At 41.6% G+C, this 24,392-nt stretch overlaps 1 protein-coding gene across 1 annotated transcript in view; it reads right to left on the minus strand.

Moving 5' to 3' along the window:
• Positions 1–1,867: 1,867 nt before the first annotated feature.
• Positions 1,868–24,392, minus strand: part of SLC35F1 (solute carrier family 35 member F1) — a 387,220-nt gene continuing 364,695 nt past the window's right edge. The window contains exon 8 of the mRNA XM_044249958.1: positions 1,868–2,381. Within this exon, the coding sequence (XP_044105893.1) occupies positions 2,157–2,381 (225 nt within the window). The 3' untranslated portion in view covers positions 1,868–2,156. The remainder of the gene's footprint in view (positions 2,382–24,392) is intronic.

Raw genomic sequence — 24,392 nt, forward strand, 5'->3', positions numbered from 1 at the left:
TGTGTACAAGGACACTGGATGGTAAAGGGCATACAGTGAATTCACCTTAACATTCACACTTGGTTTCCATACAATGGAGTCAATTAAAATATCCTAGGAAATAATCCAGATGGCCAGTTCTAGCCATCTGTTGATCGCAAACCTTTTTGAAATTTTAATTTTTAAAAAACTTCCCAGTCCACTGAATTGACTTAGAATAGCTTCATCCACTTGTTTCTCATAAGACTTTACTAAGTGTCTACAAATTAGTGTCATAAGAATGAATAAAAAAGACTAAAACATTTGGCTTTAAAATAAATACTAAAAATGCAATAAATCAAGCAAATTATGCCAACCGAAGGAATGTAAACACAAAAATAAAACCACAGTCTTTAAAGGTCTTCAGATCTGAATGGACAAAATATTCAGAGAAAGGTATTTAATTGGCTTAAAAGGTAGCAGAGAGCAGACACTGGCAAGTGGTTATGACATTGTATTTTTTTTTTTCCTCCAAAAATAAAGCATATTTCTGAGGTGGCTGAACAGAGATGACCATCAACTCTGCATATCTGAGGGGATAATTTTTCTTCCCTATCTCCAGGGGCAGGACTGCACCCCCTGGGTAGAAGGCAGGCAGAGGGGTCCCCTGCTGCTGACCAGCCATCAGGGGACCTGTTTGCCTGCCCAGGATTTAGGCCTTGGGCAGGCTCTATGGGAATCCTGATGGGGCTGCAATCTGTCCTACTTCACGTGGACCCCTCTAATGTTTTGCTTTGTTTGCTCCCTGTACTCCATAGCAGATTTTTTTGCATGGTATTGAAACCAGCCAAACTTAAAGACTATTTCACATACTGACACATGAAATTTATTCCAAATCGTAGAGGCCTGTGGTGCTTCTTGATTCTGTGTGTGTGTGTGTGTGTGTGTGTGTGTGTTGAAAAAAATAGTTACTTTAAGGGCAACACAATTACACTAGTAACATATCCCTCAAAGCCTTATCAGGATCCTGTGATGTTCTCTGTATCCCTAAGCATATGGCGTTGATATATTCTGCGGTTGAAGGGATGCCAAATACGACCAGGAGGCCATGCTTTTCATCCACGCCATCTTTATCACTACCAGTGGTCAGATCAATCCAGCCATTGTCACAGACTGCCCCACACCAGCACCTTGACTTTGTTGGGAGGCCACGCAACCGATGAAACCCCACAATGAGGGTGATGTCCATGCTGGTGGAGCTTAAAAAGGGTGTCACACAATTTAAGAGAGCAGGGGCCATGGCTTCTTCCAATGACTTGAATAATTTCCATAGTGTCACTAAAGAAATCTAGGAATTAAAGGTAAAATCAAATACATTTTTGGAAGAGAGGGTATAGGGAGGGGCAGAAAGATTTTATATATATATATATATATATATATATATATATATATATAGAAATGGAACATTCCTTATCCTGTTATTACAGGGACTTCATTAGCAGAATTATGTGGTACAACAAAAAGGCAATGGCCCGGAGTAATCAGAGATGGAAATATAAAAAGGCTCAAGTGTTTTATATCTATTCCTAGAATAGAGAATTATATGGTCAGTTGCCCCTCCCCACAAGGGTCCCAGCACAAAATTCTTATCGAGCAGGCAATCCAACAGGTAACAGAGGAAACCATCAGCCACCAGGTCCCTAGGCTAAGGAAACTTCTCAGGGGTGGAGCTCCTGTGGCACGCAGCGCTCATATAGACTGTGCAAAAAAATAAAGTATGATTCTTAAAAAGTGACTTGCCATAGAAAAGGGGGGACTTCTGTTAACTACACGTGGGTCTGGCGATAGTTCTCGTCAGGAGTACAAAACAACCTCCTGAAAGTTAGTGTAATAACCGTAACAATAATAATACAAATAATAACAATACTTGCTTTTAATTCAAAAGTTTTCACAGTAATTAATGCAGGAGGGTCGCGATCAGGATACACACTAGCTAGGCGTCTTGCTAAGTCAGGTGGGTTGGAGCCCGTGTCTCCAGGGATGGTTAGCTTGTGCCTCTCACAGGCTTTCAGATTTGCTACCTTGCAGTCCACCTGCGTACACACACCTAATAAATACCTTTCTCTATGTACAATACGGAGATGAAGGGCGAACAACGTGGCCACGGAGGTGACTTCAGTGGGCGGGGGGGCCTCGTCCTAGGCCACACGCACGTGGGGCTCCTCTTCAGTCTCCTGGCCCAGGCTGGTGTAGGTGACCGAGGGCTCCACCTGAGCTGTGGCCGGTAAGTCCACGACGGGGCCCGAAGGATTGCGGAACTGCTTGTACACTCGGGGGTCCTGGGCTATGTATGTGGAGGTGGAGGAGTAGAGCACCAGCCCGATGAGGATGGTGAAGAAAGACAGGAGATAAAGCCCTGAAAACTGAAGAACACGACAGCAAAGTCACTCAGCCATTCAGAGCAAAGCTGCCCCCATGGGAACGAGGCCCCGAGGGACCCGGGAAGAGCATTTGCCCAGCCGAGCAGGTGCCTTGACAGGCTGGCCAAGGCTCCTGATGGGACGTGTAATGTTCTCTTCCTAAACCGCCTCACTCCTATTGATTCTCCTTATCTTTTTCCTTGGCTCTGCAGTGAACACAGAAGAACACTTACCTAATTGTCCCTAAAGTGCCAGTCTGAGTCCCTGATGGGGGAGAGCTAGTTAAGCACAAATTAAAACACGTTGAGTTGAAAGCAAACAAAACAAAACAAAAAAAATCTCTGATATCCCTCTACAAAACCTTGGTTGTTTGTGGCTTCATTAAACCCGGAAGAAATAGAGATGTTCCATTTAATGTTGTAATGAAGCCATAAACACCAAATCCCTCCCTGACACAGCTGCACTGGGCACTCTTGTGCCTTCATCCAGTTTAGACACTATTTGTGTTCCTCATAGGAACTGCTACCGACTTTTGTAACTATCTTTGCAAGAAGAGATTATCCTTAGATCGAGAAAAAGTAGTAAGCATGCCATTCTTGCTCCACTAATCTGGAAACAGTCAGAGCTGCATAGGGAAGCATCCTGCTTCCCAAAGTATTTGCTTGACAATTTATTGAGATGAAAATATTGGTTTATACAAGGGCTTGTGAATTTATGTATGTTTTAAAAAAACTACAACATCTGGACCTTTTTTTTTTTTTTAAAGAACTTTTATTTATTTATTTGACAGAGAGAGAGAGAGAGCACGAGAAGGCAGCGTAACAGGTAGAGGGACAGGGAGAAGCAGTCTCCCTGACAAGCAAGGAGCCAGACGTGGGCCCTGATCCCAGGACTCTGGGAACAAGATGTGACCGAAGGCAATCACTCAATCAACTGAGCCACCCAGGTGCCCCGCTTCTGGGCCTTCTTGAGCAGTTACACTGGAAGCTGTTTCTTGAGTATCTACTGAGGTGGAGGGGAGTAAGGTTACAACACAAGTGTTGTCATTTCTATTTCACTCAGTCGTTCATTCATCCATTTGTTCACTCATTCAGCAAATAGTTTCTTTTATGTCCTTCTATAGCAAACATGGAACTATATACTGGGGAAAGAGAAATGAGAACCTATGGCCAAGGGCTTAAACATCTGGATGGAGAGACAGAGGTACAGGCAGACAAAACACAATGCATTTGTGCATGCCAAATCCCATTTTAGTCAAGAGCTGTTGTTCCAGTCTTGACTACATGCTGCATCCATGGCAAACAGAAGACCAGTTTGATTGGATTTTCCTATTCATTTTTCATGCTCTTACTCTAACAGAACTAAAAACTGTTGAAAAGACAAAAATTAACTGGAAGCTGGAAGAACAACAGGAAGAAGATGCAGAGTCTATAAAGTACGTCGCAAGGCTATAATAGTTCAAAGAGAGCTACAGCAAAAAAGACATCCCTGAGGTGAAGAGTCCATTACAGTGGTGTTTTTTTTTTCTTTTTCTTTCTTCTTCTCCTTTTCCCTGCTACTGCTCCTCCTCCCCTTCTCCACCCTTTCCTCCTCCTCCTTTCTCTCTCCTTCTTTTGACTCCCCTCCGTCTCTCTCTCTTTAGCAGCAGCAAGGTAGCTAAGACTAAAGACAACTTTCTGATTTTCTTTCTAGATCATTCCTCACCCTGTCTTTCAATTCCTTTACTCCTCGTAGTCAAACGATGTGATAATCCTTCCTCAGGTGGATTTATAGACTAGATTCAGCTTGTAACAACTTCACTTGAATCACTTGAAACAACCAATTCAGTTTTTCCCAACGAAAAGAAGTGTGCTTTATTCTTTGATCCGTGAATTTGTTGGCAAGGTGAAATGGGAGGTAAAGAAGACCATCAGATCTATTGCAGGTGATCTCAGAAAACCAATTTACCCCTACACCTGCTTCCGGAAATTCTACATTCAAGAGCTGCAGTCTTTACCTGAAACTCTGGTGAATGAAAAGGGTTTGAAACTAACACTAAAATAATTTCAAATATTTTGTTAATGACTTTCATTTCCAAACTCCACGGACATGTTCCTAGTCTCAAGTGAAGAGCCACGCTGCTTGCAGGTGTGAGCTGGCCTTTACGTTGGCAGCCGAAGGCGGGGAGATTCCACACTGCCTTCTACCCACACCTTGGATTCAAATCTCAGCTCCCCTACTTTCTAGCTGTCATTTTGGACAAGTACGTTAACCTCCTCAGGTCCAAGTTGCCTTATCAGTGAAGTAAGGCTAATAATTGTTATCTATATACAGGTAGCTATATAAAGAGTGGCTGTAAAGATTAAACTTGATAAAGCAGGTAAAAACTTTAACTGATGCCTACCTTGTAACAAGCATTCAATCATATCACCTTTGTTGTCATGAGTACTGTTTTGTCGTTAATGTCTACAGCCTTATCTTATAATGAGTGGTCACATATGAAACACTTTTATATAATCATTGATTACATTGCCTTTCTCCCTTAACTATGGGACTGTGTCTTTCTCCACCAGTGTCAAGTGTAGAGCCTGGCATAGTGTCGACATCTGCTAAGTGTCCTTTGTTCTTTGTATTTTGAGTAAATGAACAAAGGATCTCATGAGCGGTATCCTGCAACAAGGACATGAATTCCTCTCAATTCCTCCTTTCAGTTCTAATGGTCTGCCTTGATCAAGACGACAAATATTTAAAAATCCATCTTTGTAAAGCTAATACCTTTGTCATTGTATGAACAAATACCTGAATCATCCCTTTTTTGGACATGGAGCCATCAAGTTGAATGATACTTCCACTACCTAGGGTTCTCCCGGGACTCAGCTTTAGAATGACAGCACATATTTTACTTCCCATGCATTTCCATTTATTTCATGCAGAAGTCATTCTAACATTGTTCAAAATACAGATAGCATGGGATTTTATATGACAGAGGCATCCTGGAAGTCACCCAAGAGTTTTTATTCATAGATGGTAGACAAAATCTTATTTAGCATGCATGTCCAAAAGGGAACAGAAAGATATGCATTATGAGTCATCTGGATAAATACTGGATATTAGAAATCACGGAGGAAAGGTCTGATTTTCTTTTCTCTTTTTGGATTGACAGAAAAAAGAAAACTGAATCAGGATCCCTGATAGGGCATTTAGCCCAATAGCGCATTCTTTAAAAAAAAAAAAAATCTGTATATTCTAGGCTGCCTATGTCATTTGGTACAAAGAAATACTCATGACTAGTTGCCTAACCAAAGAACAAGGAGTGCCCTGGGCACTAGACAAGGCCTGAAGTTACACACAGGGCAGGGTTCAGGTGGAAGCTGGCTATCCCCACTGATGAGCACAGGCTGTTGGTGGACGTGTGTGCGGTGGTCCCAGTCAGTGGTAGCCCATCAGAAGATGCTCTATATTCCATGTTGTAGACACACTCACACCTGCGTTTACCCAACCCGAAGCTTTGTGAAGCTGAGAAGGGGTGGGCCAGCACTAACATGACCACGCTGCCCACAATGTTCACTTTGCTGCTGTCTTTTCCATCCTGATGGGTCTCTTTGCTAACAAGGGTCAGAAAGCTCTCATGGCACATAATGAGAATGCCTGTGTGTTGCTTAAAGCAATTTACCTGGGACACGAGCCATCATCCAGAAAGGGGTGGCTTGGAAGACTGATGATAAGACTTTATAAAGTTCCTCAGCCTCCAGGGAGGGATTAAACCTCGCTCTAAGGGCACCTGGGTGGCTCAGTTGTTAAGTGTCTGCCCTCGGCTCAGGTCATGATGCCAGAGTCCTGGGATGAAGTCTCACATCGGGCTCCCGGCTCAGCAGAGAGCCTGCTTCTCCCTCTCCCACGCCCCCTGCTTGTGCTTCCTCTCTTGCTGTGTCTCTCTCTGCCAAATAAATAAATTCTTAAAACAAACAAACAAACAAAAAAACCCTAGCTCTAGCCAGCTGGCATCTCAATATGATTATTATTTAGCTAATGGGACATTCAGCATATCAGTTAAGGACAGACACAAATTTTCATTTTGGCTTTGTTATTGAACATTAAGGCAGTTTTAATAAACTAATGACATGAGTAAGTCTTAAGCCTATACCAGTAAGAAACTACATGGTTTGAAAGCCATTTCAGATTTTACTTACAAATGTAGAATACTAGAGGAAGAGGGCAATTTTCAAGGGCATCTTTCCTTTTCTAGCTTGACCAAGAGGAGGGCAGGGGTGAGCAGAGAAGAATGTGGTCAATGCTCAGAAAGGTGGAAGGGTTCAAGGATGAAGTGACTTTGGGTTAAAGCTCTGCTTTTACTGAATTTATGTCTGAACCACTTCTGTATGATGGGCCTGCTTCTTCCTTCTTCCCTGGGGGGTGCACTCCTGGTGCAGGCTTCTATATAATATGGCTTTTCTAAGACTACTGATGTTGGGCTCTGGTCATTTTTGCTCAGCGACTGCACTGGGGCCTATTAATGACCAGAATGAATTTTTATTTCATAGACAATACAAAGTTAAAATAGATAATACAACGTTAAAAGACTCTTTTAGCTCTTAAAGGGAGATATAGGGTAGTTCTATCTCCAGAAAAGAAACAGAGTCAATGGAAAAAAGGAACTATGTCGCTTGTGATATGTAGACGAAAGATCTGGAAAAGAGTAGATGGTGAGGTTTCCTAGGAAACTGGGGTACAGGAGAATGAGATTTTGGTAGAGCTCCTGGAGTTATCTGACAAAAAAGGAGAGATTTAAATTTAGATCCAATTTTGTCTAACTTGGAGAGCCAAGGAACCTCAGAAAAAATGCGATTGGAAGGAGGTAGAAAATAAGGTCAAATTAGAAAGAAAAGAGACACAGGTAAAGAGAGTTCCTTGATAGCCCGGAATAATTCCCTAAATTAACCACCCAGCGTGTATTCTTTCTCTCTCCATCTCTCACTTTTAACCTCCATACACAAACACACACACACACACACACACACACACACACATACACACGCATGCACACACACCTGTGAGCCATGACTGCTGACCTGATAGGACCTGCTTTCTGAACTTGAGAGAAGATAAGTGGGGGAGAGAACACTATCCCTAAAGCCTTCTCATTTGTGGTAGGTGAGCAAAGCACAATATTTTCAAACCGTTGCGTGTTCCCAAGGCCATCTGTAAAGTGTGGAGGAAAGAAATAGCAGTATCTCAGACCATGCCTCATCTTGAAGGCATTATTGCTAAAACATAAAAAGACATGTTTTGCCCCAGCAAAGGGGCTCTACTGGATGCAAGGCTGCTGCTGCAAGAGGCATTCCATTTGGAAACTTGACAATGGTAATCGTTGAAAGTGGTTTCTGCACTGCACTGAAATTCAAGGACATTTCTAAGTGTCCTTCTTATGCATGGCTTTTCACATACACAAAGGAAAACAAAAGATATGTGGCTACAATAATGATTTCCTTTTTTGTTCTTATTTGTTTCTTATTTGAAAGAGAAACAGATGTAATTAAATCTTTCCACATTTTTAACTCTTTAGCAGAAAATACCTAGGAGGATAGAGGCTGGGAATTTGCAAACTTAGCAGTTGCTTCAAAGGTCAATACAACCATGGGTAAGCAGAACAATAAAGGGCAGTGACTGGTCATTCCCAAGGTCAGATGGCACAGACTGGTATATATGAGGTTCAAAAGCTGTCGGGAAGAATTTCCATGCAGGTAGATTGGTCTGGCAAGTTCAGCAGCAAGTTATGCCTGGGAAAAATTAGACTTCTAATTAGGTTTGTGCAAACTATCCTGAATGATCTACAATGTAAAATAGTGTTCTTTACTTATACTTCCATCCTCTGTGATATAAAATGCACACACAATGGTAAATCAATTGGCACATCTAACCATTATTTCTAGAGACTGAGAACAAATAATTAAGTCCATTCTGTTTCCAACAGAAAACCAGGTTATGCAGCTGGAGATCCTTGGTAACACAGTAACCGAAAGACTCATCAGGAACTAAGTAATGCAAATGCTAGTTATGAGAGAATCACAATTAAATATAATACTATGTAAATATAATGCCATAGCAGAGTTTTTAAATCCAAGTATTATGGGTTGATAAAATTGGCTTTTATAATGATGGGCTCCCATTTGAGATGTGAGTTGAAGAGTGGACCCTTTGGGCCACGACTAATCTGCCAGTTGCCCTGGGGTGGAAGGGAGAGGACCGCTCACCATGGAGAGCTCATCTCTCGGCAGCTGTGTGTATCTCAGCGGGCTGTGGACCGCACCCTGAGGTTGGGAGTGCCGTGGTGAGAAGCAGAACCAGGAGAGGCTGGTCCTTGCTGGGCAGGCTGTCAGCCACGGTCTGCCTGGGATCCTGTGAGGAAAGCTCTCCCCTGGGCCTGATCTATTGCTGCTGGGTCTGAGCCAACTGTTATTCAGGGCAAGGCAACTAGACAGACTTGGCTCCACAGAAATGCCAACATAAACAAGTTGCTGTTTGATCTCCTAATTCTGGCTCTGCATTAAACTAACAAGATCTTTTTTATTATTAGTAAGAGTATTACAAATGAAAAAGTTTGGCTCCTGAGTTTACTGAACTGGAAACACACTGCCTGGAAAGGCCAGAGCTTTTTCGAATTCTTTAGAACTGCCTTATTGCTGTTCTGTCTCCTACTCTTACCTCCTTGTATTTCTCATCCCCTCTTTTCATTCCTTTTTTTTTTTAAAGACTTTATTTATTTATTTATTTGAGAGAGAGAGAGAGAGAGAGAGAGAGAGAGAATGAGAGGGGAGAAGGTCTGAGGGAGAAGCAGACTCCCCATGGAGCTGGGAGCCCAGTGTGGGACTTGATCCCAAGACTGCTAAAGGCAGTTGCTCAACCAACTGAGCCACCCAGGCAGCCCCTCATTCCCCCCCCCTTTTTTTTAAAGAAAAAAGAAAAGGGCTAAATTTTTCTGGTTAAAAAAATGCAATATTTCTTTCTTCTAAGTCATAAGTCATAGCATGGGAAGTATCAAATGACAGTGTGGCACATGATCTACCCACAAAGCCACAACTCGGTTGTCTTCAGAGACCACCAGCACTGACCTCAACCCCTCCCTCCCGGTTCTTTTTCCGAAGGCAATAGCAAGTAATCCCAAATCTGTGTTTATCTCATTTAGACAAAAAATAAATCAGTGAGTGCCTCAGTCAAAATGACAAATGGTGTTTCTATCTATACCAACAAACCAGTGAATTGCAAAGACTTAAATACCTGGAGAACAACTTTATCCTCCAAGCAGCGTATTGTTAAGGAGAGAAGGAGTGAGCAGGAAGACCCTGACACCGTCACAGGACAGGGCAGTGCTCCTCCCGCTGCAATCCCAGTTCGGTGTATGAGGACTTCTGTTTGATTTGCAAAACCAATTCATCTGGCCCTATAATTCGTGCAGCCAATCACCTCTAAGGCCAATGAAGGTTTTTTGTGGGCAAATATCTTCCCCTGTGAGTCATTTCACACAAGAGTACAGCAACAGGGAGCTAAAAATGGATTTCTGACATTATCTTGTAGATGACAAACAGACATTTTCACTTGGGTTGATGAACTGATAGAACGCCTCATTCATGTGGATTTCTATTCTCTGCAGTCCGGCCAAAGAACACCAGAACAGCCCGGCCAGACGTGGAAGAAAGGAGGCCTGGTCTGTGGGAGTGTTTAATTATAGGCTCACTACAATAAAGGCCATCAGATGGCTCATTTAAGTCGCTTTTCCGTGCTTCCTTCTTCTTATCACTCGTCAAGAGGGGATTGCATTTGCATGTGAGGGATGCAGAGAGGGGCCTTCCCTCCCATGTTACGTCTCTTACGTCATCAATCTAGCTTCCCTCCACACAACACACAGGTCACACTGGGCTGCCGTGATTTTGCCGGAAACTGAATGTGAAAGCCAGTGAATGAGATTTAGTTGACAGAAGTGGTAGGTGTTACAGCTCAGCTTACCGCAAAGAATCCCTGTTTCATTACAATGGAATCAAGAGGCAGACGTGGGCGCGGCACCGCGCCCTATTCTCCCCAGTGATCTGCCAGTAACATTTTTGCTTTCCACTAACGTATTGCTCTGCTGATGTAAAAGTCTTAGTTCCAAAGGGAGGAAATGTTTCAGGGGACCCTGGATGGGTCAGTTTGTTAAGTTTCTCTGGATTTCGGCTCAGGTTGTTATCTCAGGGTTATGGGATCAAGCCCTGAATCAGGCTCTGCTCTTAGGGCAGTCTGCTTGAGATTCTCTCCCTCTCCCTCCCCACCTCCCCACTCATTCTCAAGTACGAGCACTCTCCCTCTCTTTTTAAAATAAATAAAATCTCAAAAAACAAAAACAAAGGGAGGAATGTTTCTACCAGGAGACACAACCATGATTCCACTGGACTGGAAGTGAAGACCGCCACTCAGCTGCTTTCAGCTTGTGCTTCTCAGTTAACAAAAAAGGGAGTTCTTGTCACTGTGCTGGCTGGGGTGATTGATCTTGGTTACCAAAGGGAACCGGGCTTCTAATTCATGAAAGAGGTAAGGAATAATAGGTCTGGGATACAGGAGATCCCCAGGCATTCCTTAGTATGACCATGCCCTGTGATTATAGTTAATGGGAAACATCAACAACCCAATCCAGGCAGAACTACTAATGGCTCACATCTTCAGGAATGAAGATAGGGTTACCCCACCGCACCCTGCCCCATCCCTCCTAGAGACAGTGTGTGTGTGTGTGTGTGTGTGTGTGTGTAAACATATACGTATATGAGACTTTTGATGCAGTGCTTGGCACATAGTAAATGTTCAATAAATGTCAGCTGTTGTTAGCTTTACGTCACTGAGACTCAATGCTAGAGCATGGATAGGTCTGAAAACTTTCCTTAACAGTTCTTTCTAAAAAGTTCAGCATGAAACAAAATGAACTGCAAATGCATGTAGAGAATTGTTAACTTAAAAGAAGGATACAACCCACTGGGCGTGGAGCTTCCTTAAAAGAAGGATACAACCATCAGTCCATCTGGGGCGGAAGGCTTTTTTGTTGGTGCAAATAACAAACCGCTGCCTAATTGTTTGAACTTATTAAGAATCCTTCTAAGTTCCTATTCTGCTTTGCTCTATTAATTTAGAGCAACTACTCCCTAGCACCACAAATCATCTTTGAGTATATTCAAGTTCAGCAATGCATTTTTCTTCCTCCGTGTGATAGGCTGAAAAGTGACCCCCTCCCCCATCAAAATACATCCACATCTGAATACCTGGAACCTTTGAATGTTAAGGGTGTTTGATTAAGTTAAACATTTTGAGATGACAGGTTATCCTGTGTGCTATAGACTGAATTGTGGCTACCCTACCCACCCCCTTTGAAGTTGTGACCACTAATGTGTCTTATATTTAAAGATGGGGCCTCCATGGAAGTGATTAAGGTTAATGAGGTCATAAATGTGGGTCAGTGTCCTCATGAGACACCAGAGAGCTCTCTCTCCCATATCCCAACTCCATGTACACACATGGAGAAAAGGCCAAGGAGGACATAGTGAGAAGGTAGACATCTGCAAGCGAGGAAGAGAGTTCACCAGAAACTGAACCCTGATGGACTCTGATCTGGGACTTCCAGCCTCCAGGTGTGGGAAGTAAATTTCCATTGTTTAAGCCACCCAGTGTGTAGTATTTTGTTACGGTAGCCTGAGCACAGGCTAATATACCCAGGCTGAGGTGGGCCCTAAATGCAATCACATGTATCTTATTAAAGGGAGGTAGAGGGAGAAGGTAGACACACACAGAAGGGTATGAGAAGATGGAGCAGAGGGAGATTTGAAGATCTCCACTTAGAGAATGGAGAGAGAGAACCACAAGCCAAGGAATGTTGGCAGCCATAGCAGCTAGAAGAGGCCGGGTACAGATTCTCTCCCAGAGACTCTGCATGGATCATGGCTCTGCTGAATTCTGGCCTGGCATATGGTAAATGCTGGATAGCAGGATTGTGCAAACATACCCTGAATATCCCTGTTAATCACGGTTTTGAAAATACAGAGATCTTGTCCTCCTTCTGTGTTCCCTTCAGATAGGATGCACGGCACAGTGTGTTGTTCGGGGTTCAAGGTCAGGGGCTCAGGGGCTGGCCAACCTGAGACAAGTGTCTCCTTTGCAATGAAGAGTGTGCATGTGGCAGGCCTTTATGTTTTGGAAATGCTGGCCGGGCAAGGAGGGGAAGGGCTACTGAGAGTTGCAGGGTGAAGTGGCTCTGATCTACAAACTGGCTGCGTGTAGATCCTGGCACCAGATGCTCCCTCTGCACAAGGGAACCTGCATCCTGATCGCTGCCTCCAGGTGTCTTCTTTGGTGTCACTGGACCATCACCCGCCCTAGGCTGAGAGTCTGCTGGGGAGCAGCTGTACCCCACGAAACAGACTTTGGACTTCTGGTCCTCAGAACGGTGAGAGGAAAATTTCTGTTGTCTTAAGGCACCAAGTCTGTGGTAATCTGTTACAGCAGCCACACAGAACCAACAGAGTCAGCAGTGAATCATTCATTCAATAACTGAGCTTAACTGTGAGCTGAGACCCTTGTCATCACGTCCCTGTCCATCAGGAACACTGAGTTTCTACTGTTTCATGAGCTGGGGATACAGTGACAAATAAGACGGATATAACTCCATTCTTAGATTCCAGTCTGTTGTTGGAGACAGACTGAAAACACTTGAAGGAATTAATCTGTAATATGATTTGGGGAAACACCGTGAAGAAAATAAACAGGTGGCTGGATGACGTGCGAGTTCGGTGGAAGCTGCTTAGATAGCGAGGGGGAGTGTTCTTTGCAGATGAAGCGCTGGGGCTGGGACTGAAGCAGCCCAGAAGGAGCTGGGAAAGAGCCGTTCGGGCAGGCGGACATCGAAACCAAAGGTGCCAAGGAGGAAAGGGCACAGCTAGTTCTAGAACTGGAAGGGCAGCCGATGTCGCTGATGTCTAACAGTAGTAATTCATAGAGTGCATCCTCTGGACTAGGCACTGCTGGATGCAATTTACACTATTCACTTTCTTAGTAACTCATGAGGAAGCTATGATTATTTCCCCCATTCTAAGAGGAAAAGAGGGAAACACAGTATGGTGAGCAAGTGTCAAGAGTGGAGTTAAATGCATAGGAACACTGTGTAAGCCATTAGAGGTGAGCATGGCATTGCTCAAAACGCAATGAGAAAGAAGAGTATTCAGCAAAAGAGAATATAATCTAATTGGTGTTTTAAATGGACCACCCTGGCTGCTGGTGGGTGATTAATTGCAGGGAGTAAGGGGAAGCAGGCGGACCGAGAGACTATTGCAATGGTCTAAATGAGAGAGGATGGTGGTCTGAGCTAAGATGATGTCAGTAGAAAGAGAAAAGAATGCATTTTAGAGGAGAATCGACAGAGAAAAATTAAGACTGAGTCTCAATGACTGAAGCTGAGTGTTTTGAGGTATCTGATTCTTTTCTAAGCATTTCTCATGGTGCATTTATTACCCTATTTTCATGTATAATTTCCTTAAACAGAGAAGATCTACACTTAACATCTTCTACAGTACTAGGATAAACTCTTATGCTTTTAACCTGTGAATTTTTAGTCTTATGTATTGTATTATGTATGATGAACTTCTCCCATTTCTTCATTGGTCTCCATTCTTGCAACCTGAGAACTATTCTAAGAAGAGAACTGTATTTAGGAAAGCACAATTTTAAAAACACTACTTAAGTTTGATAATCTTGGCAAACGAACCCACTGTCAACTTCCTCCAAAGTATTTTCATCTCTTATCATTTTTTTTTAAAGAAACCAACCCCTCAGAGAAGTACAAAGTACTATGAGGAACATCTTGGAGCTGAGGAAGCAGGAGGTGAGGCAGCTTTAGTAGGGTAGAGTGCTCAGGATAAGGTCTTGAGGCAACAGCTGACATACTTCCTTGACCCTCTTAAGATCTCACAGGCCTGACCCTCCACCCAATTCTCTCCCCATTTCCCAAATGCTTCATTAATTGCATTGCAACATAGTAATTCTTTTTGTTCTTCCATTCCTTCCTTATTTTTAAGCTTCTAAAAACAATCCATATCTCTACTGCATGGGCCAGGGACACAACTTTAATTCAACAGATCTTAGAATAACCTTAATGGATATTTGATGAAGCTGGATCTGTTCTTTCTCAATTCATAGAAATGACCAATCATCAGGGAATATTATCATGGCCGTGGGAGAAAAATGAAAAGAAAAATGAACTGCCCTTACAACCATACTGGAATTCCTTATTTCCTTGTCTCACATGTACCTGGTAATGGCAGGAAAGACAGAAAAATGAGATAAATGGATGAGATAAATGAGATAAATGGATAAAGAATAACATGATGTCACAGATGTCATGGGGGAGATCATTTTATGGCTTTAATAATTAATCAATTCTTTTTCTAAATAAAAATTTTGGTACCTGGGGGTTGCCTGGATGGCTCAGTGGGTTAAAGCCTCTGCCTTCAGCTCAGATCATGATCCCAAGGTCCTGAGATCAAGCCCCGCATGGGGCTCTCTGCTCAGTGGGGAGCCTGCTTCCTGCTCTCTCTCTCTGCCTGCCTCTCTGCCTACTTGTCTGTCAAATAAATAAATAACATCTTAAAAAAAAAATTTTGGTACCTGATGAATCGCTGCCACCTTCACTGAAATAACCCTCAAGACTCATTTCCCAATTCGAGAATATCACTAAGAAGTAGTGGCATTGGGCCTAGAATATTTGATTATTTCATAATAAAATCTCACAACGTTATTATCACTGTATTTCCACAGTATTGTCTAATCCTCAAAATCCATGGAATGTTATAAAAAATGGGACAGACATTCAATAACACTGTCAGTTTCTTATTCCCCCTTTAAATTAAATGTTGTACTTGCTATAAAAATAAAATGACTGTCTTAAGACTTAAAAACATTCTGAACTTTGGGTTTGTTACTATTATATAAACATATTTTTAAAAAATCAGCTATCTAGAGGATTTGGCATCCATGAACCAACAGAACCATAACCATTTTTGATGTCTCTCCCTAAAATTTTGAAGGGGATGTGAACGGTGAAGTGTCATCAGACTGTAGAGAGATTGGTCAATTGAGATGGACTTTCTCTCCCATCAAATCAGTTTGGGTGTATAAGGGCCTCTTTTCTCTGGATCAGTGATTCTGGGAAAGTTAACTTGGTAATATTGTCCTTATCTGATATTGTCCTATCTGATACTGCTCTTCAGAGGTGCAGTCTATGCGTACAACTTTTGGAATGCACTCCATGTCTACAGATGCCTTTGCCTCTGCCTGCTCTGTAAGTGATGACTTCAATATCCCTTCCCTTTCCCATCTCCGCTCAGGGCTACTGCTTTGCATTGGCACAACACTCATTCCTCTACATAAATGAAAACAATAAAGCAATACACTGAAGACATTTCACTGGTCTGCAGTCACACCGTGGGTTTCTTTCTCACAAAACTAACAGATATGGCCTTCTATGCCACCAAGAACTAAAACAGAAGGTACATCCACCACTTACTCTAAAATGAGGTCGAAATTATTACAATTAGCCGTAAGAGCAAGTCTGTACACTTGAGGTGCAAAGGGATTTGTACCATTTTGTGTACAGCTTTAGCAGGTTTATTACTGACACACTTTGAAGAGGAAATGGCTGTTTCCTGGTGCTGAAGATCAGTGAAGAGTTTGCAAGGACAGGCGTAGTTTACATTGGGGGTCAGTCAACTAACAGATCTGGCAGCTGCCTGGTTTTGTAAAGTTTTATTGGATGAGAGCCATGTCCAAGGTAGCCCTGAGCAGCTGTGACAGAGGCTGCTTGGCTTGTAAAGCCTGAAATATGTAGCATGTGAACCCTTACAGACCAGTTTGTGGACCTCTGTGCATGGAGACCCATCAATAATATATAGACAGACATGGAAATATAGTGTGTGTTAATGACTCAGTTCCCAGTTTCACTGTGGAATGATATATGATAATAAATCTGAATGTTAGCTATGATTTTCCTATGAATAGAATAAATTTCTCAGCAAGCTGTCCACCCCTGATGTGAACTCGACTCTCACACTCCCCCATGATACTGTAATAGCTACTGTGACATTGAACTGGTTTTTCTAATCTCCATGTTCCCTTAAAATGTTCTCTGAGCACTCCATCAATTCAGACAAAGGATGAATCAAAATAGTGGCTTGCTATTATGGAATTTTTTTTTTTTTCTTTTCAGCTGGTCGCATCAGCATGAGATGTAAAGTGTCCATATCAAGCAATGGCTTTTTTGCTTCTCCTGGGAAAATTCTTAGATAATGTTCAGCCTTGAAAACTGAAGTTTAACCTTGAAGGTTTCTTGTGGAGATAAGCCTTTCATTGAATAAATCATTGCCGGATCCTTACTGTGCCAGGCACTGTACTAGATATCGGGGATCTGACAGGGAAGGAGACATGCTCTCTCTGTCATCCAGGCTTACTACTTAATTCTTACATAAGGTCAGTCCTTTTATCTAAAGATAGAATCATTAGCACATAGAGGAAATACCAAGGCAATTAATAACTGTGGAGACAGATGCCCACAGAGCAACAGGAAACAGCTACTCTCCTGCACGTTCGTGCCTGGTTCCATGGAGCATCAAGAAGGACCTGGGTCTGAAAGCGCTAACCAAATTCACATTCAAGTTCAACTGAGAGACCTTGCTAAATTTGAGACTCCACAGAATGGTTTACAATGTATTTATTTTTAAAATAAAACCACATCCCAAAAAAGACTTAAATGAGATAGAGACTAAGCATATGACTAAGTTAGTGCTTAGCAATATAATGAGCAAAGAGTTTTAGTTCTGTGAAAATAATGAGGAAAACAGACACAAAGAAGCACTTTCCCTTTGTGTTCACGCTTGTCCATTAAAACAGAATAAACCATTTAAAACCTAATCAGTGTCTGGTTGCAATTCAGTCCCATTTTTCAGTGGCAGAAATACGTGTTTATTTGAGGGAATTGCAAGCTTTATGTATTTTCAAAGTAAAAATAACTTTATAATTTTATGTTTATAAAATAATATATGCATATCATTTCACCAATGCATAATTTATGCAATACTTCAAAGTGTGCAGAGCATAAAATATCAGCACTCAAAATTCTACCATCATTAATAATGGCATTATTTATTGAGTGTTCAGTGTGTCAGACACTGCAATTATGTGATTTACATTCCTGTATTCATTTCTATAGAGGGAACTGGCTAGTTACACAGTATCTACTGTTATGACCCCCATTTGCTGATGGAGAACTTACAGATAACAGAAGTTAAGTAACTTTGGCACAAGGCTGTGTAACTGGTAGAATCAGGGGTTCCTGTATCGAATTCAGGGGTGCTGTAAACTTAGGCAGAAACCCAGGATTTTGATTCTCACTGACATCTAACTGAAATCTAGCACTTCTTCATTATAAATGTAAGCGATGAGCTCTATTAGTATTAGCAGTACCTTAGACTTTTAGCCAATAGAAATCACATATATTGGGGCGCCTGGGTGGCTCAATGTGTTAAGACTCTGCCTTTGGTTCAGGTCATGATCTCAGGGTCCTGAGATCGAGCCCTGCATGGGGCTCTCTGCTCAGTGGGGAGCCTGCTTCCCCCTCTCTCTCTGCCTGCCTCTCTGCCTACTTGTGATCTCTCTCTCTCTCTGTCAAATAAATAAATAAATATTTTAAAAAAAGAAATCACATATATTTTCATATCACATTAACAATTGCTGCAGAGAAAGATCTGCACTCATCACTGCTTTGAAACAACAGTAGTTATCAAGTGTGCTTCTAGATCTTGTGATTTGCATATTACTATATCATCTCATTTAAAAATATTTTGAAAACTTTATTTTAATATAATCAGCCTGCTTTGTAATGCTATGTGTTTTATTTTAGACATTTAAAAACACTGTGAAAGGGATCTCTCTAGGGTTTACCAGACTAACAAAGGGACCCATAACACAGAAAAGATAGGGACCCCTTGGTAGAGGGGGAACTGAAATTGACACCTGGGTCATCTGACTCTGGAGCCTGGGCTCAGGCATATGACAACTCTCTTATTCTGTCTGCCCTTGGATGCATGTTCATATTTTGGTGAATATACTTTCAAGTCTCTAATTTAGAGAGAGTAGGTTAAGTGGTGATTAGGCAAACTCAGGGAAAAAATCAAGGAAACATTCTCAGGAACAAAAACCCTTTCCTACTTCCTCATATTCTCAAAGGAGGCGGGGTGGGAGAGGATTGGAATCTACCATTATCTGGGGCTCTTTAATGAACTGGAAGTGGAGGGGGTAGTTCAAGGCTCCCAAGGCATTGCATCTCTGGGAGTGGGATAGGTCACAGACCAAGCTGACCTACAAATGTAAAGACATCAGAGATCTTCTCAAACAAAAAGAGCCCAGAGATATGACACCTGTAGGCTCCTACTGAATGATAAAATCCAATAATTCAAAAGACTGAAAAGGACTGGAGGCAGTGCTCAGTTTTTCAAAAAACAAAACAAAACAAATCCCAGTAACTATAAAGTTCTGAGAAAAAGAAATTGTAACCTAGGAAAATTATCCTTTGAATACAAATATATATAAGAAATGTTTTCAAGGAAGCAAAGACTTGGAAGATAACAGTCCCTGTGAACATTTCCTGACAGACCCACCACCAGCCCAATGGCACTTTTCCAGTGACTATGAAGTGTCTCTTTCTTCAAGGCACTTGACTACCATCTGCAGGGAAATATTCCCTAGAGATGGGCAAATTGCACTGTACAACCATATACTGTACAACCTGTACAACCATATACTGCTTCCTGACATTACCAGTACTGATGAAATCCAGCCAAGTAAGAGATAAAGCAAAATAAAGAATTCAGGAAAGAAGGGTCTACATTTCAGGTAAATGGGGTTAAATCCCTAGGGATTATACTGATAAAAATTAACTATTAAAATCATGGGCAATATAAAAAGAGTACAAAGAAGCCAGGAAATGAGGGAGGGACAGTATTACCTTTCACGGAAGGGGCCACCTAAACACTCTCAACACTTGAAATACAGAGTAGAAAATAATTCTCCCATCCATGGGAGCCCCTGAAGATGTGCAGAGTAGTGGCCTTGCTTCAGCCCTCATGTTTGAGCCAACCTTTGTTCTTTATCTCAGCAAGCTGATGCTGTGATTTCTATGAACTTGTGTCATCAATATTCTAGTCCACAGGAGAGAGACACATACAGGTCTGGTGACAAAATTAGGTGTCTCAGTATGCTGGAGGGACTGGACTGTGCACCTGGTGACAAGCACATCCCATGCATTCTCTTGGGAAACAACTAAATGGTTTTTCTTGGCCACACTCCACAGCAACCACAAACCTTTCCATTTGAAACTTCTGCAACTCCTCTAGCTCATTCCATTTTCCTCTACAGCTTGTGCTGATGATGTGAGTTCATAATCGTTGTTTGTGATGTGGAGTTTATGAATAGATACACATAAAAGGAGTTTTGATTTCTGGCCATCAGTTTAGACTTGCTTCATGGTTTATCCCCAATTTCTCTAATCCTTCCAGTACTTCTAGTACATGGAAATTGCTAATGTGGCAGAGACTGGCTATGGGTTCACTAAGCCTATTTTTCATTCTTCCTCTACAAACAACTTGACTACATTTCCCAGCTTCCCTTGCAATCAGGTGTGGCCATGTGCTGGAGTTCTGGCCAAAAGAACAAGGAAGAGGTTATCTATACTATTCTAGACAGAGCCATTAAAGTCTTGAGGTTGTCTCAACAGATAGCCCTGCAAAGGACTCCAAAAACCTAGCCCACAGGTTGGCAAATTTTTTCTTAAAGAGCTACATAGCAAATATTTTAGGCATGTGGGTCACGCGGTCTCTGTCACAACTACTCAACACTATTGCTATAAAGCAATAGCAGCCATGGTTAATATAGAAAGGAATGGGCACAGTTGCACTCCAATAAAGCCATATTCGCCAAGAAAAGGGGCTGGCTTGCAGATCACGGTTGTTAATCCCTGTCTTTAAGGATGGCAGAGCCACAACATGGAAGGAGTCTGGGTTTCTGAATGGCTGCATGAGAAGCGCTCTCTCCCACCCACAGAAGCTGGCAACACTTACCCTAACCAGTTTAGAAAGACAGTGATCTCAAAAGACACTACTGAGTTTCCAGGCAGGGGGAAACCAAGTTCAAATATTCATCACTCTCTCACCTCGATATTTTATGTGAAATGCCCCGGGGCCTCAAGGAGGCCAATTTTTCCAATTCTCTACTCACCAGTGACAGTTTAAAAAATATAAAAAGAGTCATAAAGGTTAAGTATTAAAAATCTCCCATTTATAATCCTATTTTAGTACTCTAAACTTAAAAATCATAGCATTTGAAGATGCCACTCTTACAAGAAGAAATACAGCAAACTGTTTATGGGGGTATTTTTGTAAGGAAGACGTGTACTATCACTTTTCTGCTCCGTGGCTGCCTCACGCTGAGGATGCCTGACCTGGCTTTTCAAGTGCATTCCATTAATCAAATTGCTCATCACTGCAGAGGATCAACATGGTTGCTTGGCTCCAGATTCTGATCCACAGCAAATGAAAGATTCTGCTGTTAACACAATCTCTGCAAACTCTCTGGCATTGGCACTCAGATGTTCAGGATGCTTGAGATGGCTGGTCTATTCAAGTTTCAGTGGTTTGGAATCTCAGCCTTTGCATTAATCCACCTGGTGATTTTGGGTGTTCTTACTATCTTTATTTATAAATGAAAAGTTAAGGACCCAAACAGTGCCTGGCACATAGCAGACATAGAATAAATAAATATTTGCTGGATGAAGTTCTTTTAAATTTAGTTTATAATCATATGTTATTAAATTATCCCCACATCCAGGGTTATTAAAGTTTTCTTGACAAATCTCTTATAACAACAACAACAAAAACAAAAACAAGAACAACAAAACCGGTAAGAGAAAATGGCACATGTGGGATGAAATTTTTAGTGGCTGACAGATGGGGTCAAGGGAGATCATGAGACTACACCTCCTCTGAGGATATAACCTGGATTGTTAGAATAAGTAGTTGACAAGGTAAGACACTTTTATGATTACTTGTTGAAAACAACTCCCAGCAATTATACAAAATGTATCAGATATACAGATGAGCCAAAACCATGCAGCATCTAGTCTAATGAAGTTCTAACTGTTCTTCATACATACATACATACATACATACATGAAGTTCATACAGATGAAATTCTAAAAAATTCTAAAAAATTCACATGAATCACATTACCCAGAATAGATGAAATAGACTTGTTGGACATAGGACTTTGAAATTTATCTCTCCCCTTTTTTTAGGAGTGAATATTTGGATGACAAAAACATTTTCCTGAGGTAAGAATGTAAGTTTTGTGGAGCCCTTAATTTCCTAAAATGTTAGCCTTCCAACAAGATCACCTGTGGTTTCAGGCTGCTCAGTGTGGGGAACCATATAAGACAGTGGCCCAGAGGGAAAGTTTAAAGGGAACTAGGAGAGAACATACAATGTTCATTTCTTCTCTATCAATTTCATATTTATTTTGATACAGTTACAAAAATAACCTTATGAAATTACTCTCAACTTTATTATAGCTATTCTGTGACAGTATTAAGCCTTGAAAAACAAATAGCAAAATGTGTGAAGTAAACCATTTTCTATTTTAAATGTCAAGCAAAAGGGAATATTCTGCATATTCAACATTGGCTGCTTTTTTCCTGAAGAATGTTCAGCGTATGATGGCTTATTGTAAAAGAATTTATTGGCATTTTATTTTAACAGCTCCCAAATGTTTTGTATTTATGGCTATCACCTAAAAATTCTATTGTAAGCAATGAGGGAATTCAGCTGAAAATGATGAATATAATATTTTCTATATTTGTACACATGAGACCTAGTTTTGCCTTTTCAAACAAGGCATAAAAAATTTTTAAAAACTACACCTAGCTACAAAAATCTTAAAATAAGTTAGTATCCTAAAAATGTAATGAGGCAAGGATTACTAGTTCCGAGGCGCACATTTAATCAGAGAAACACATCACAATTTGGTCATGTTTCTATACATTCTATACATCAAATGCACATATACAACATTTGTATATATGTATACATCTACATATTTCTATACATTCTACACATTATCTACTGCCTTTAAAAACTCCCTAAGGAAGGTCTCATCACCTTGAAGTTGGGAAAGAATAAATAACTGGCTCAAAGTACTTAAAGAGTAAAAAGAAGCCAAACTTAAGGCTCCTTTGATGTGGCAGGCCATGCTCTGCTTATCACCCCAGGCTGCTGGATTCATACTTCACCCAAGAGACAGCCAGTAGCCCTCCTGCCCCCATCCTTTTCCTCCACACATGTCTGGGTATTCTCTTTGCTAAAGTCACATATGAGGAGGTGACCAGAACGACTTGAAAATCGGTTGTTAAAGTCAACAGAGTGCAGTGTCTGTCTGGGTGGAGAATGTGTCTTCATGACCAGATGCAGCTTCTAATGAGCACCAGCCTGTTGGCAAGGATGTGGAAAGAGGGGAGCCTCTTACACTCTTGGTGGGAATGCAAGTTAGTGCAGCCACTTTGGAGAACAGTGTGGAGGTTTCTCAAAAAATTAAAAATAGAGTTTCCCTATGGCCCAGCAATTGCACTACTGGGTCTTTACCCCAAAGATATAGATGTAGGGTAAAGAAGAGCCATGTATACCCCAACGTTCATAGCAGCAATGGCCACAATCACCAAAGTGTGCAAAGAGCCAAGCTGCCCTTCAACAGATGGATGGATAAAGAAGATATGGTCCATATGCACAATGGAATATTACTCAGCCATCAGAAAAAATAAATACCCAACATTTGCATCAACATGGATGCAACATGGATGCATGGAGGAGATTATGCTGACGGAAATAAGTCAAGCATAGAAGTCAATTATCATATGGTTTCACTTACTTGTGGAGCCTAAGGAATAACATGGAGGACATGCGGAGATGGAGAGAAGTGAGTTGGGGGAAATCGGAGGGGGAGAGAAACCATAAGAGACTGCGTACTCTGAGAAACAAACAGGGTTTTGGATGGGAGGGAGGTGGGGGGTCAGGTGAGCCTGGTGGTGGGTATTAAGGAGGGCACGTATTGCATGGAGCACTGGGTGTTATATGCAAACAATGAATCATGGAACACTACATCAAAAACTAATGATGTATTGTATGGTGACTAACATAATACAATAAAAAAATGACAAATAAGAACATATGCATAAACATCCATAAAAAAAGAATAATAATCACAGCCCCATGTCCCAGCAGGCCCAGCGTGGTGCCAATATTCCCTCACTTGTCTTGGTGTAATTATTAATACTCCTCTTGTGGTATAGGTGGAATAATGGCTCCCAAACTCCTGTGGATACATTACTCTTTGTGTAAAATAGACTCTGCAGATGTGAGTACACCAAGAGGCTGGGGAGATGATCCGGGTGATCTGGGTCAGCCCATATGCTCACAGAGGGTCAGATTTGAAGATGCTTTACTTCTGGCTTTCCAGATGGAGGGAGGGGCCATGAGCCAAGGACTACAGACTGCCTCTAGAAGCTGGAAAGGGCAAGGAAACAGATTCTCCCCTTGAGCCTCCAGAAGCCACAGAGCTCTGTGAGCAATTTTAGCCAGTGAGACTTCTGACTTCCGATGCTGTATGATAATAAATTTGTATTGATGTAAGTCACTAACTATGTGGTAATTTGTTTGGGCGGCCATAGGAATCAAATCCTTTCCATTTCAAAAGTGTCCCGTTTGTACAATAAATATAAGGGGATAGAGTTCATAACTGATCAAGCTCTAACCTTGAAAAGCCAACACACCAAGTTGTAAAGCTCTCATGGAAATCCCTTCCTGGGTTTGGTTTTGGGGGATATCTGAGGCCTAATAAAACTAATTTCCTACACTTCCCACAGATTGCTATGGGTTT

Source organism: Neovison vison, chromosome 1 (assembly GCF_020171115.1).
Source record: "Neovison vison isolate M4711 chromosome 1, ASM_NN_V1, whole genome shotgun sequence".
Taxonomy (NCBI): Eukaryota; Metazoa; Chordata; class Mammalia; order Carnivora; family Mustelidae; genus Neogale; species Neogale vison.